This window comes from Oryzias melastigma, linkage group LG4 (assembly GCF_002922805.2).
Source record: "Oryzias melastigma strain HK-1 linkage group LG4, ASM292280v2, whole genome shotgun sequence".
NCBI lineage: Eukaryota > Metazoa > Chordata > Actinopteri > Beloniformes > Adrianichthyidae > Oryzias > Oryzias melastigma.
The window spans coordinates 9,617,991-9,633,747 of record NC_050515.1 but is presented as its reverse complement, the minus strand read 5'-3'; the positions used below and the strand labels follow the sequence as shown (position 1 = coordinate 9,633,747).

At 35.4% G+C, this 15,757-nt stretch overlaps 2 protein-coding genes across 3 annotated transcripts; both read right to left on the bottom strand.

Annotated features, from left to right (window-relative positions):
• Nucleotides 1-2,129: 2,129 nt before the first annotated feature.
• Nucleotides 2,130-7,716, bottom strand: LOC112150945 (N-acetyllactosaminide beta-1,3-N-acetylglucosaminyltransferase 3). The gene is made up of 2 exons (XM_024279502.2): nt 7,243-7,716; nt 2,130-4,370 (listed from the first exon to the last, which is right to left on the bottom strand). The coding sequence occupies exons 1-2, from the start codon at nt 7,248-7,250 to the stop codon at nt 3,221-3,223; spliced, it is 1,158 nt and encodes a 385-aa protein (XP_024135270.1). The 5' UTR covers nt 7,251-7,716; the 3' UTR covers nt 2,130-3,220.
• Nucleotides 7,717-10,419: 2,703 nt separating this feature from the next.
• zranb2 (zinc finger, RAN-binding domain containing 2) lies at nt 10,420-15,064 on the bottom strand. 2 transcript variants are annotated; one of them, XM_024278928.2, is made up of 10 exons: nt 14,891-15,064; nt 14,261-14,313; nt 14,053-14,182; nt 13,863-13,945; nt 13,703-13,779; nt 13,467-13,622; nt 13,220-13,374; nt 12,694-12,753; nt 11,327-11,476; nt 10,420-11,114 (listed from the first exon to the last, which is right to left on the bottom strand). In XM_024278928.2, exons 1-10 carry the CDS (start codon nt 14,944-14,946, stop codon nt 11,057-11,059), a joined length of 978 nt encoding a protein of 325 aa, XP_024134696.1. In that variant the 5' UTR covers nt 14,947-15,064; the 3' UTR covers nt 10,420-11,056. The 2 variants fall into 2 exon arrangements, with proteins under 2 accessions (XP_024134696.1, XP_024134697.1); XM_024278929.2 differs by having other exon boundaries at nt 14,053-14,161.
• Nucleotides 15,065-15,757: the final 693 nt, after the last annotated feature.

The window sequence follows — 15,757 nt, the reverse complement described above, 5'->3', positions numbered from 1 at the left end:
AACTTCTCTTTTTATAGTTATTTTAAAATTTAAAACTGTTATGAAGTTTTTGATAATGAGTGTACTGTAAAATATTCATTCTAGGAATATTTCCGTTTCTATGAACATTATGACTGCTAACAAATAAACATGACACTAGTGGCACAAGCACAGTTTTAGTTCTTCTGTGGAAACCAAGTCCTAACTTCCTGTCGCTGAGAGTCATGATCACACGACCGCTCTCCATGCCCATCAAGTTAAAACTCACACAAACACGAGTAACAGACAAAAACGTACAACATATATATGTATTTCCTTTTTTTATTGTTAATTAGCACTTAACAATATGGCGGGTGCATATCACCAACAGGAGGAAAACAAATGTATGGGGGTGGGGGCTGCATCCGCACTTTCAATCCTCTTCATGCTTTTCAGAGCAGAAAATAACGTCATGACTGCTCATTTCAAACGCAGTAACGTGAGAAAAAGCATAACCCAACATGACTTTACCTCATATTTGTTCAACATTTACAGAAAAATCTCAAAACAACCGTTCTTAAGATGAATTCGTACAGATGACAGCTCGCACCCTTCAAATTAAAAGCACAAATAAAAGTGCTGCAACTCCTCCAGATCCAGGCTCACTTATAAGACAAACATGGAAATGCAAAAGTACAAAAAGTAAAGTTTGTACAAGAGATTATGTCATATTTCTGAGGCGTGAGGCATTAGAAAAGCTGGTGACATAAAACAAAAAGTGCCAATCCCCATTTGGTAAATATGCAGTACAATATGTGTGTCAGCTAAATGCATATTTGCTTGTTTCCTTGACTTAAACACATTTATATAATATATCATTTGTACACATTTGTACAAAACTTCAAACTTCACTTTGGACTTTTTGCTTCAACTGAATAATTTATATATTTTTTCACATGAAAATGTACTCTGTAAAGCAGCAAAGAGGAGATTTAACTTTTCACCTTGTTTGTCTTTTCGCCTGCTGACACTTCCTTCAAAAAGAATATTCATGCAAACCGGTTTGACACAAAGGCCGATCTACTGCATCAAATGAATTAATATTTCTACGCAGCATTATTCCCGGATAAGCTCGCCCTTTTCAACCAGGTCACTTGATAGTATTTTTTTTAAGTTGCTATGAAATAAAATACAGCTGAAACCAAATTTTTTTTCTCTTGCAGCTATAAATAACAAAAAGGGGAAATTTTTCTTCCTGACTGTGTGGACTTCTGCCAGGCTGACTTTCATAAACGATCTACAAACTTGACTTGGTTTCACCAGGCAGTTTTTCCAAAAACTTACTTCTAACCCTCATGACTTTGAAGCAAATTACTGTTAAAATATCATTCTTGCTTGTAAAAAAAAAACACTAATGTTTTTAAAATAGGATAAAAATCTCTAAATTCTTGACTGTGGCTATTTTATTTTAATGGAAATAAATCATATTTGACTATATTCATATCTAAGGCACTAATAATAACTTTACTTGGTTTCTGACTTTGCATATCAACAATAACAAAGATGTCCGGCGAATAAAATCTTTATTATGACAATTTTCAATAATACATTGAGCTTTCACTGTAATAGTTTGCAAATTAAAAATACACATATATACATACAATAATGTAAATACAACCACAACTTTTTATATCCCTGCTAAATAAAATGATTATCACAACTACTTCAATAACATTACAATTAAATACATAGCTTTTCATGTCTGGCTTCAAAAAGTACTATTTCAAGTGAGTCTGACATTTTTTTGTAGGAAGGCGATTCCATGATGAATGTCTATAATTTATTCTGTAATAATTTAAGGGGTCAGGTGATGATGTTGGGTTTACCGCTCTAGTAATCCACTCTCCAGTTCTTCATAAAGATTTTATTTCAGGCTGAATTAAATCTTTTATGTGGATTAGTCTATTTTCTCTTCACCAGCGCCCATTTTTTTCTCTTGCATTTAACATTTAAGTGTATTGTTTGAACTATGCTGAAAACATTTAGGCAGAATCTAAATTCTTCCCCGACGGCTTCTCTCTACCCCTAGATAGGCTATGTCCAAATTCTTTCCCTACTCACTAAAAAGTGTGAGCACTAGAAATTTCCCAGAAGTCTTTGCGAAAAACTAGCGTGCATCGATGCTCACTAGATTAGCAAATATAGACCACAATGCATTGTAGTCAAACACTTTTTGTGAAAAAAAAACTTGTTTAAATGTAAATTTTTTTATAAACCATCCACATTTTCATCATCATAACACAATGTTGTGACAAGAAACGATGTGAAATGTTCGTATTGATTCAATTTACACTTTGTGGAATTGGTGACATCATTTTCGGTGTTTGGAAAAACAAAAGAAAAGTAGTGAGCTCGCATGGAGTCCGAATTGCTTTTAAAACCTGGGAAACCGTATAGTCCCGCGCTATATAGTTTTTAAGTAGTTAGGGATTAGGGAGGGAATTCGGACATAGCCATAGTGTCTTCAAATGCTGACGTTACTCCCACTCGATGATGTCATCAAAAGTTGCCAGTCAGCGACATTACCGCGTAACTGCTAGCCCTCCGTAACACATAACATTGGTTTTATAACTTTAAACAAAAAGCAATTACTTACATTTAAATGTAAACTTCTGAGCTCCAGAGCACACCCATGTGAAGAAAAGCGCTTCTCCTCAAACACCCTTGCGGCAGAGGGCTAGGCTTCCTTCAGCCCTTAAAGAAACTGCTTCAGACAACTTTACATTCAAATGCCCCTACAATTAGACAGGTAGGGAGAAACCATAGGGGTAGGGGAGAAATTCCGATTTGGCCTTAGATTTGAATTAGCTTCACTGAGTCAAAGTTTTTGTGATTTTCCTTCAAAAATAATTCACAGTTTGCACAGTGCAAATAGAATGGGCGATGTTATGATGAATGCTATAGCTTTAGAGTCATCAATTTGACTAACAAAGATAAGCAAGGCATCATTCTTCAAATAATAGTTCCACCATTGTCCAGTATTAGTGCACCTACAACCTCCTGGGGATGGTCCTCACAGCCGTTTTTCAATAGTTCCAATGGATGTTGAGAGCTTTTCCACTTTGGAAGTAATAGAATATTCAATAGTTCCTTGTCTACCCTTTATACTACTTAGTACAAAGAAAGTTTTGTTCCAGCCCAACATCAACTGAACAAGATAGGTTCCCAAGCCCCATTTTTATAAACATACTTTCTGAGTTTGTTAGTCTTTGCTCAGCTTGTTGGTCGTAGAGCAGATCAGGTTTGGGTCATTTACTTCCTTCCACATTACATACATTTGAGAAGGAAGAAATCTGTGTAGAAGAAGTAGCTCTTTCATGTAGCAAGGTCCACTGTTATCGGGTGTATTCATGGGCAACTGTATTCCCAAAGTTTTCACTCCGAGATGAGACGAAGGTTTAAGACCTACTTTGAACAAACACATTCCCATGTAAGCATCGTCGATTGGGTGAAGGGGTATTTCCTGAGATGTTTTGTAAATGACGGATGCTGTGTAGGCGGATAGTAGGAAGCCTCCGCCTCCACAGTAAGGTTCATACTTGTTGGTCGCTTGTATCAGAAGTGGAACAAAATACTTGCTCCCAGTCCATCTAACGGGCTTCTCAGTTGTGAGCAAATGGCCAGTAAAAAGATGCTTTTGTCCATAGCTGTTATTGATGCTTTGTAGATACTCGACCATGTTGTCTGTGTTTGCAAAAACATCGTCATCACCGTTAAAAAGAAAGCGAGCACTTGGGCATTGTTCTTCCAACCATCCCAGCAAGAGGGTCTGCTTTAGCGTCAGGTTGTAAAACGAGTCAGCAAAGTCCCACTGGAGAATGTCGTGGTGGTCTTCATTTTCCAATTTCAGCAACTTGTTAAGGTTGTGTTTCTCAACGCCAGCTCCTGAAGTTCCAGAGATAAAGACCCTTCGAATCCATGCTCCCTTGTACATCCTCTCTTGCGCCCAAGTTTTACGCAGCACTTCTCTCCGCTCGTAGTTCTGTGGCGAGCTTTTAATGACCAGCAAAAGAAATGGCTCTTTCTCCCCGCTGATTTTGCCACATTTGTCAGGATTGTCCAGCAGCATGGGGAAATAGCGACAGTGGCGATAGTAGAGAAAAGTTTTATAGATTTCAGGAAGAGCGTCAAAACCCGGCAGAGAGGTAACAGATGCGTTTTTTTCACATTTTTTTACGGGAAGGCTTTGGGTGGTGGTTTGTTGAAGCGTCCTCGTCTGAGAGTTGTCGGTGACTTCAGGTTTTGGAAGAGTATTGGTTGTGGTCTCTCCAATTGTAATAACGTAAACTATGGACAAGACAGTTAGCAGCAGTAAGGCAGCCTTTGGCAGGGTGCTTCCTTTCTTTGTAATCCTGCAATGAAAATGCACAAACAAAAACAAGATCATTAAATATTGATGTGTTCAAATGAATGTATCAGTAAACAACCAAGGTTTGCATCGTTTTGTAAGTCAAAGAAGGTCTCAAGTCTTTGTCCTTACACTCGAAGTCAAGCCCCAAGTCAAAGAAGGTAAGTCCCACCAATAAGACCAATAAAACTGAAGTCGAGTGAATTGAATTTTTCTGGTCATTTTGAATTATTCAACAACAGAGTAATAATATTCACTCTGTTTTTCCAGACGTTGACATTACATTGGGAGAGTGGTCTATGTCAACAAACTTTTTGATCTTTGGTGTTGGGGAAAGTAGTAAGTCTTTTCGAGCCTGAAGGCTAGTGAAGTTTCTGTCATTACAGAGTAACCAAACAGGACAGTTGCAGGCTGACCCCACCCACAGCTGAAATTTCAAAATCAAGTCAGAGAGGTGGGGCTGGGGAACAGGAGTCTCGGTGACTGTTATCATTATTGGAGCTGCAGATCATGACATGGGACATACACCAGTTGACCAATCACGAAATTCAACTGTAATATCTTGTTTCGACCAGTAGGGAGCAGCACACAGACAATTTCAGACAACTGTTTTTTGAATTATACAAATTAATTTTAAATTGTCAAGAATTTGTCAAGAACCAATAGTCAGCACTTTTAAAACTCCAAGTACAAAAACGGTTTGGTTACCCTTTAAAGACCCGAACTAATCATCCTTTGATCTGTTCTAAAAGTGTTCCCGGTGGGGATTAAGTATTGTTATGCCGTTTTTAGCCAAAAATAAATATATAAAATTTAAAAAGCTGTGACATTTTCTGGGACATAGTTTCTGTGGAGCAGCAGTAGTGGGAGGGACTGTTGCCTCAAAGCAACTCCACCCCCTCTTCCCCGCCCCTTTGCTGACAGCTCTCTGTTTACTAAGGAAGTACAAGATATTAGATACGTGTCGATTATCAGTTATGGATGTAAAAAATAGATACGCATCAAAGATCGATCGAGCAGCAGCAGTATTGTTTCAAAATCACAGTTATGAACAAGATTATGTTGGTTAAAAGGTCTAAAATAAATCAAGATGTAAATAATTCATTTCTGGGACACTGCAATTTCTCTTTCTGTTTATTTTTTATTTTTTTAACTGTCTTTGTCTTTTTAAATACATGTGATGCCAACAAAAATACGTCCAATCATAAGCTTGCATCTTCCAAGTCAATACCTGAATACATTTCTCTGTCAAATGCCATATATTATTATGTATAGCTGTAATTACCATATGAATAAGAAATAACTAGATTTTTGGTAAAAGAACTGTATCATATCGCTAAAAAAGTTAGTTAAATCCTTAATGTATTGATTCGTGGACCATGTATCAAGATGCGTATCGAATCGTGTGAGAGGGAAAGATACACACCCCTACTGTTTGTGTACTCTCCCACTAGCTTACAGCTCCTCACACTACCAACTTAATATTACCAGTGCAACAAAAATGGAGAGCAATATTGAAACTATTGCTAAATGTAGCTTCTACAACACAGCTTTGAGCTTTTTCCAACTTCATTTTGTTGTCTGCTCCCGATTCACAGCAAATTAAAATAAATAAATACTCAGAAATGCAACTTCAAGCTTAATTTTCTTAACATATGTCCCCCACGACGAGAAAAAAATGGCACAAAAACATTAAAAAAACAACAAAAACAAAATTTCTTCATACATTTTGTCAAGTTGAGTCTTGAGTTTTCAAATTGAGGACTGGAGTCTAAGTCTTATGACAGAAGTTCACACCTCCATGAAATAATGTCAAATTTTCCTTGTGTTTCTTTAAATTTGTCCAATTTATGTCGGTTTCAACAGTTTCTCCTAAATTTTCATTGTATTTTTGTTTTCCATCTGACTTGATGACACATGGAAACTTTTGTCGTTTGTTGTTTTAGTTTAGACATTTTTTCAAGCTCGTGTGGACAATAACAAAGGATTCTGTCACTCCTTAAAGTCTAATAAAGTAGTAGAGTAGCATGCCATCTCTCTGAGAAGCGTCATCATGATGTTTAAAGCTAAGACCCTGTCCACCCCGTTTACCAGCATTCCTGCCTGCCAGCCTTATTATGTTATCCATTACACTTTAACCGTTGTTGCCCTTGGAGCTTTTGTTACACATTTTGAAGAGAAAATTCCTTAGACTTTTATTTTATTAGAATGCCAATAACTCAAAAACTATAACATGTATCAGACTTCATTAAAAAATAAAAAAATAATAATTTCCATTAAAAATACTTGTCTTTTGCAATTAGGTTTATGCATGAATGAACTCAAAATATTTGTGAGTCTAGTGAGTGCTGCCAAGACCAGACATGTTTTTTATCTTCATACTCAACAAGAATGAAAGGACTAAAATAATAAGGGCATGAGAAAAACCGGCTTTGATGATGATGTTTTCACTGACAACAGAAGGACTTCATGAAAAAACTGGTTGGTTTTCAAAGTACAGAACATTTTAGCAACCTTCACACACAAATTGGTAATTGTTGGAAATAAATTTATACCATAGAAGATGTACAACTAAAAATGAAAATGCTCCATACAGGAAGTGGAAGTGTCTTCAAATATATATTTTTTAAAATCCATTTTATTGCTTACTTTTTAAGCTGAATATAGGCCATATTTCTGACAAAGAAGAAAACTTATAGTTGTTAAACATTATTTTCGTTTTTATTAACTTCACTCTCATTAAAACATCCCTATTAGGGTTATTAGGGTTTTAAAAAAACTGTTAAGTCATAAATAACCAGGAAATAGCGCCAATTAATGCTTGTCTGAAACTAAAATGTTATCATAAAAAAACTATTATTTTAACGAATTCTTACCCAATCATGTCTGCTTCCTTTCACCGATCATAAACGGTCTTGTTGGGCGCAGATGAAGTAGAAGTGAAGGAGGAAACACGCCTGCGGTTTTCTTTGTGAAGCGTCACAGCCAATCAGAGGGAGCTTACGTCACAGAGAACGTCATCTTTTCAACGCTGACTGTAAATGAAGGATGGAGGATACTTATTTATTCTGTGAAATTCTAATCAGACCTTGGAGCTGAGTGGAAATATTTTCGAGTTTTTTGGGCTTGTGGAAGGATTTTTTTTTGCATTTATGTATGTGTGATTATTATTATTAGGATATTATTATTATTGTATTTTAACATAGGACATTTTCAATCAGTCTAACTTTATATATAAAAAAGCGCTTCTCATACTTGTGCAACTTGAAGTGCTTTACAGAAACAGAGATAAACATAAATAAATTAATCAATAAAAATAAAAAATCAGACTATTTTGTTTTTATTGTTAGGAATTAATTTTGTTATAGCAAAAATGTATGTTTAAATATTGACAATTAAAAAAAAAAGTAGGACCCAGACCTTTATTTTTTATAAAACAAATTATTTTGTTTTAGAGAATATTTTTTATTCAAAAAATTAAATGGTCAAACTCCAAGCTTATTTTTTTTATCACTTTTGTATAAAATAATGCAACATGGTTATATCATCAAAAAAATGAAACAAAAAAGGTCATTTTAACCAATATAATTTTCGAAAAGTTTACTTTCATTATAAAATAAACTCTGTAACTCATTGTTACTTTTTAATCTGATGTTTATCCACCATCCACCAAGGTCTGTAAACCTTTTTTTTCTATTTTCCCTCACCATTGATACTTTGTTGTAGCTTACATTTTGCTTATAAATATGTATATATATTTTTTAAATGTCGAGGGTGCGACAGGGTACCTGGAAGTGAATCTTTATAGCATGATGGCGACTTCTGCATTTACCAGACAAATAAAGTAAAGACTTAAATAAAAAAGTAATTCATATAAAAAAAAGGCTCAAATTATAATTTAGAAAAAAGTAAATTAATTCTAACTTGATTTATAAACACACTCAAATGAAAATTGTGTTATATTATTGTTGATTTTGTCTGTAAAAAAGGACAATCGTAGTTTAAAAACGACTAGAAATCCTTCAAAAATGGATCAAAGAGGGATTGGAGTGGGAGTTTAATGTTATTATATTGATTTACATTTTTTAATCAACTAAAACTATATTATTAGATACTAAAACATTACATGACATGTTGAAATCCACAAGAAGAGTCAGCTTAATTTAAAAAACAAAACTTAAAGGAAGCCAAATATATATTTAAGAAGACATGTTAAAAAGAGTTATGTCTTCATCAAGGTTACATTGACTTATTTGATCAAGGTTTTCGAGTTCACTTGAAAAGTCAAGAACATTTTGTACATATAACTGTCTGCACAAACTGCATAGCTTCATTTCCCTGCTGTACATCAGTAAACTTTGCTTTCACAATTAAAAAACTTGACTAATATATCAAAAATTTTAAAATATCATTAAAGAAATCACATAGTTTCTATTATTCTATTCCAGCTTTATTCTGAAAGGCCTATAAACATGATGGCAATTAAATTGAAATATGAGTTTAATATTAATGATTACAGCGCTGCCTTGAGTTATATGAAATGCAATGGGCCATTCCCTTTAAAAGTAAAGCCAAGGTAACAAAACAAGCTTTTTAAACTTTATTTCAGACGATTATTAAATAATAACAGAAACATAAATTAAAGAATAAAGACATAAGAAAAAAAATGAAAGAGGATTATTATTATTAAAGTTTCTTAATTTCCTGAGGGAAAAAAATAGACATTTCCTTATTGTGGGACTAATAAAAGTAGTATTTTAAAATTAATAGTATGATATTGACTCACTTTGCACAATTTTAAACTCAGAATTCCTGTTTTGTGACACTTGTTTGGACTAAAGCTTTTAAAAAGCCATCAACTTTCCTTGGGTGAAGACAAAACAACTGTTGCTATTTGATTATCAAACCACTCTTCTTTAAAAAGTTCCTTAGTCATTTTAACTCAATTAAATTACATCTTTGTTGCTGCTCATTTGAATAAGCAAAGTGGACTTCCCATTTATCCTGTTTTTCCTCTATACTCGGCCACAAAGTCGCAACATTTTATTCATCCGAATCGAGCTATAGACAATTTTTTTTTTTTTAAAACAGTGGTAGAAGGAATGATTAATAGGTCACACGATACTTAAAAGCACAAACTTTTTAAGCAATTTAGAAAATGCAGTACATAGTATATTTTTTTGTTTAAGGTTTATTGCCTTTAACACTTTAATTTATATATATTCATGTACACATTTAAAGTCTAAATTCAAATAACTGTACAGAAAAATCTTTCAACTCCAATAACTTCATGAGACAAAACTATTTGGCTAATTTTTCCATTTCTTTATGAGCACATATTTCACTTATCTCATTATGCATTTATCCACTACAGATAAGTGGTGGCTCTAAAGATATATCTGCATCAGGGCAGCAAAAGGGAAACATTCAACTTGCACTCAGCTTCCTTCTTTTTTTATAACCTTTAAAAGGAAAACTCAATTTCAAAGGGAAAAAACCAAATTATGTTGCTCTTTTGGTTGTTGCCGTCCTCAGCTCTCCTTGGTCCCAAGTTCACCTTTGAGCTCTCTTCCTTCTTGAAACCAAAAAGAAAAATGTACATATAGTTGAGTCTTCACAAACAATCCCTGATTCAACAATTGCGACACTCCCTTTGACTAAGCACTGCAGAACCGTGAAACCCAAGACACTAATTTGAAACTCCTTTAAGGGACGAAATGTTTAAACTTACAGTTGAAACATTACAATTTTCCACCTTTCATGCTGCAAATAATATTTAAGTATTCCTTTAAAAATGTGTTTTCATTTAATAAAACTCACAATTACCTACACAAAAACTATTCGTTGACCTATTTTGTAAAACAGACCTACAAATCTGATATAAAAATGTGTTCTTATTCATTCGACTTAACTTGGCAAACTTGTCCATGCCAGTACTTCATGGGACAAAGGTATTTTGTAAGACCACACCTGTAAGAATTCAAAGGATGACTACATGAATACCTGGCCTTTTGTCAAGTTCGAACATACCTGCATCATGGAAACATAACTCCGACGTTACAAGAAGCAACACTGACAGTTTATTTATTTACACGAGTACATTTGATGATCTTAAAGACCGTGTTGTTACACTCCAACATACAGTAAGTGTCAACTTTCTCCAACTTAATCTTCAGCAACTAAAAAACAATTTTTTTTTTCAAGTGACAAAAAAGTTTAAGGGGTCAATATAGGCCACAAATTTAGAAAGAAAGTACACTTGAAAAATTAAGAACTTTGTGCTATTAAATTATTCAAATTTAAAATACTTACCTTGAAAAAAAAACAATATAAAAAGGTCAAAACTTATTCTTATTCTAAATTTATGTTTCAGCAGTTTTAGTTTTTAATAAAAAAAATCTTATTTGATCACATGTGAGAGTACACACAATATATCTGATCTTTTAGTTCACCTTTTTAAGAAACAAACATGTTTATTGGACACCTATTGACACAAACACTTGCGATGTGTGATCTGAATCGGGAGAAATGCGAATAATAATGATGAGGAGAAAAATGAAGTTGCCTCTGTTTCTGGAGGGTGGTAAGACTTTATAGAGGATTTCTGACGGGACCCGGTTGTTGTCTTTGCAACACAACATGCACTTCCACCCAGATTGCTTCTCTGGTTTGTAAAAGGCTGCAAGAAACTTATTTCTTTTTTGAACTGGAGCCAGAATGGGATGATCCGGATGAATGGCCGCTGCGCCTGAAATCACACAAGCATCATGGGAAGAGCAACGAGGTGAGCGGGCTTGACTGTGAACAGGCATGTATTCATGAAGTTAGGTCACCATGGCAACAATACAAAGACAAAAATTCAGAGTACATCTAAATTCCTTTTACATAACTCCCAAAAAGAAAGCCAACAAATGGCTGATAACTATCAGTGCCATCGTGGTATTCCACAGGAACCCAAACCTTTCGGACGAATGGGATCGAGAGCGCCTCCTTTTTCTCCCGCCGGACGAGGACCTGGAGCGACTGCGCTTCTGTCGCCCCTCGGGTGAGGAGGAAGCCGATCGGGACCTCTTCCGTGGAGAGGAGCCCTTTCCAGACCTGGAGCTGGATCTTTTGGAGGAATAAACCAAGCACTTGTGTCAGTAAAGTTAGGACGACGTCACCCTAAAGCGGGTATTTGTCACGCTTCTCTAATTATCAACACAGCTGCAGATTAAGCAGTATTCCATAAGGCTCATTAGTGGTTCAAACCTAAAATTGACTTTGAACTGGCCAATATCCCCCAAGAGAGGCATGATAAATACCCCAGACAATTATCTGGACACTTGAGCTGCAACACAAGGAATCCTGAACTATTCAGCAGTGGAGTACCGTCGGGGCCTGCAAAGCCTTCAGGGAAGGCCTAAAATTTTCTGAAAAGAGGTCTCTAAATCACAGAGAAATGTTTTTTTATGCATAAATTTATCCAAAATACATTTTGGATCATTCCAACTGTTCTGTCAGTCTGTCTTTTCAAATGAAAGTTTCTAACCAATCAGATATTAGCCCTCACTTGTTGCTAGGGTCATGAAAGTCTGCCTTACGCTCATCTCATACAGTCAGTGCTTCCATCCTCACTTCTGGTTTTATGGGCAGCTTTCCAAAAAAAACACTGCTGATTAAATCATAGTCATATATGGATTACATTTATTTACTTAATTGAACAAATCAGAATTTGAGTTAGAATCTCTGTAGCCTCATGAGGACGGACGAGGACATATTTGCCTCTGATTGGACGGTCAAAGCTCACACTACCAAAAGCTAACTTCCTCTGTACTTTAGACTTTAGGCAGTAGCTGTTCTTCATTTTTTTATTTTAATTACTCGCCATTTTACTTTTGACAATAGAAAAAGGCTGAGAAGCTGATTTAGTTGCAGATTTATTGTATAAGCCATTGTTAAGATGAACTTTTCCGGGTTTGTTGCAGCTGTTATCACAGTGGGAGATTTGCACACAAAGCTTGTTTTTAAAATATGTGCAATCGTAGTAAATTCAGTCCATTTAAACGATCCATTTATTATGCCTCCATAAACTAATATTCATTTATGACAGGATGGTGTTAGATTCATAAAGTAGTTTATGTTGACGAGGATGGTTTTGGGAGAGGAAGACTGAAGGCTCAGCTCTGAGATGCATAGACCACTGCTATTTAAATCTTTACTAAAATACATTTGAAATAAGAGTAGAAACTACTAAAGAGTGAACTCTGTCAGTAATGCGACTGCTGTGGAGCGTGACGCCCCTCACATACACCCTCCGAGGGGAGAGTGCATGTCACCTCATTCACCTGGAGCGAGACCTCGAGTGAGATCCAGATCTGGAACTTGAAGAGCTTCTAGAGCGAGACCTGGAATACAAAAACAGAAACAAACCCTTTCCAATATTTTTCCAGAAAATTGATAAATCTGAATGATAAACACATTCATGTGTAAAACCATTTACAAAACCATTTTTTTTTTATAAAAAGCAAAAAAGATAAAGAAAAATATCTCCAACTCAACCACAAAAATATATTAAAAGATTACTAAATAAAGCACTGATGTGATGCTTCTGGTCAGTGCATAGAAATGGCAAGAACATTTTTTTTTCCATTTTTTTTTAATACAAATTCATTTAAAATCAAATAAGAGACGTAACGAGATCTACTTGAGTTTCTCATGATAAAAATCAGGAGGGTTTAAAAAAAATGGGAGTACAAGAAATGGTCAAAAATCATACAAATAAATAAATAAATATTCATCATTGAATCAGAAGAAAGATTGAGCTGATACTGACATTTTGCCTGGAGTTACCCGTGACCTGTACCCTTTTACCTGGACCTCGACCGAGAGCTGGAACTGGAGGAGCGTGAAGATGAGCGGGACGACCCAGAGCGGCTGCCTTTTTTCTTAGCTGGCTGTTCATCTTCATCGCTGGCAACCAGGTCATACTTTGACAAGTCACCATCGTCCTCCTCGTCCTCCTCATCCTGAAGAAAAGTTATTACTACATTTACCTATTTCTATATATTTTCTGAATTGTCAGTTATGTAAAAATCTCAAGTTAAACTGACTATCTTACATCTAATTTGTATTTGGACAGATCACCGTCTTCATCCTCATCCTCTTCATCGTCTGGTTCCTCTTCCTGGGGTTTAGGCGGTTCTTTCTTTTCAATTTCTTTTGAAGAAGACTGTGAGCTGCTCTTTCCACGATACTTTTTCTTTTTCCTACCAAACTGGCAAAAACAAAGATAAATCTATAAGTCATTTGACCATTTGTATAAATTTTTATGCTTTTATTTATCTCAACAGATACCTCATCATATTCGCCATCAGACTCCTCTCTTTCAATATATTCTACATTCTCCCTTTCATTGAAACCTCCACCATAACCTTTAAAAATATGTCAAAATTGTCAACAAAAATCAGTGACGGGTCTTTAAAATTTAAAAGTTTGGTTTAAAAATGTGTCTTACCTGTTCGTTCTTCGAGCTTAGCATATTTTGGAGTGTTACACATGTTGCACTCAGATCGTCTGGCCCAATTCACATTGCCACATCTTTAAGAAAAGACAGAGGACATAAAAATTCTCAACTTTAGAGATCTAACTGTTTATTAATAATGAAGATATGCTCCAGAATCTAAAAAGAACAAAGGAAAACGTACGTTTTGCACTGCCAGTCGTTTGCACTGAAGAGACCTCTGCTCTTCTCAGCAAGAGTTTTCCCAATTTCTGTTCCTCCTGCTTTCATCATTTTAGCCTCTGTTGTTTTTTCTGTGGAAACAAATGATCCACCTTGATCAAAAATACTTTAAAATAAATAAATAAATAAACCAATTAATCATAGCTAACAAGAAGTGTACTAAAAATTACCTCTGCCACATCTGTTGCAGCTTGTTCTTCTTGCAAAGTTCACGTTTCCACACCTGGAACAGCACAAGAAGAGCATTTATTGCACGAGGAAGCAAGCCATGAGTCCAAATTTAGCACACAGTTTGATTGTTCGTCTGTCCATGTGCTTCAGAACTGGCCCATGTTCTTTAATGTATGCTACTGAACCTGTAAATGCTTGTATATCACCCAAATAATCACAGTTTAATCCAAAAATGACTGGAAAAACACGCGAATTTTACTAACGTTTCAAAAAACACAAATTGAACCAAGAAGAAAAAACACTGGCTACAATTTAAGCTAATGTTAGCTTCAGGGCTAAATTTTAAATAATGTTAGCCAACAACAGAAACCGCTGACGTGAATATTAAACAACTAATCTTTACGTATTAAATATGTCCAATTAAGTAACCAAACTAACCGAGTAACTATTAATGTCTAAAATACATCCAAATTCGTAATTTCATTAAGCTAGTTTGCGCTAGCATTAGCTACATGCTAAAAGGCCTAAGCTAAGTGATCTTAGCCAGTTAGCACGACTAGCAAGTTAAGGGAAAACCTGACGCTAAATATAAGTTCTATGGTGGGAAATGCATTTGCGTTGGCTCTTACTTTTTATCAGGACAAATCCAGTCCCCATCGCTAACTCGAAAGCTTTTCCCGGACATGTTTGCACCTTTTTGCTCCAGGGTAGCGTGCTCACTGTGTTCATGTAGCAGCTGCTGAATGTCGAGCCGACGCCTCCCTCTTCTGCTGCCTTCACGTGCAGCTCAGCGGGTGGTAAATCTCATTATTCATCTTGAGTGAATGCTTGTAATTAGTCGTTTTGTATCATTTGTCAAGTTAAAGTTTTAAATGTAACATTACTACGGGAAAAAAAGGAAATACAGACATTTTAACATGTTCAATTATAACACAAGAAACATACTTCACTGGTTATTTTTGCTTTAAATTGCTTAGATTTTCATTGACGTTTGTGCTAAAACTTAATTGCACATGCGTCAGAATTAATGGAAATTTTTAATTTGTATTTTAGGAGAGAACAATGTTTTTATAATGTAAAAGACCCCCACTCCCAAAATAAAGAAATAAATAATAGTAGTGATAGCTGGATTTATTCACCAAAGGTATAACCTTTTAGAAGAAATGTTGTGAAAGTGGAGAGATGGATAGTAAAATTACTGAGATAAAAGAGCTGCTAAATCATTGTTTTATGCTTTCAGTTCAAACCATGCACTAGAATGAACTGATTGACATGTTCAAGGTGTCCCCCATCTTCGCCCCAAAGTCTGTGGAATTGGCTCCAGTAACCATGTGACCCCAACAGGCATTGAGCTGGTTAAAGAGAATGGATGAATGGATAGACCACCTTTTTCAGGTCTGTTTTGAAGACATACATTCTCCACTAGATGGCAGTTAAGACACACTTTTGATTCTAGATTTTCTCCAACACACTGATTTACTTTTCTTTCTGCTTGT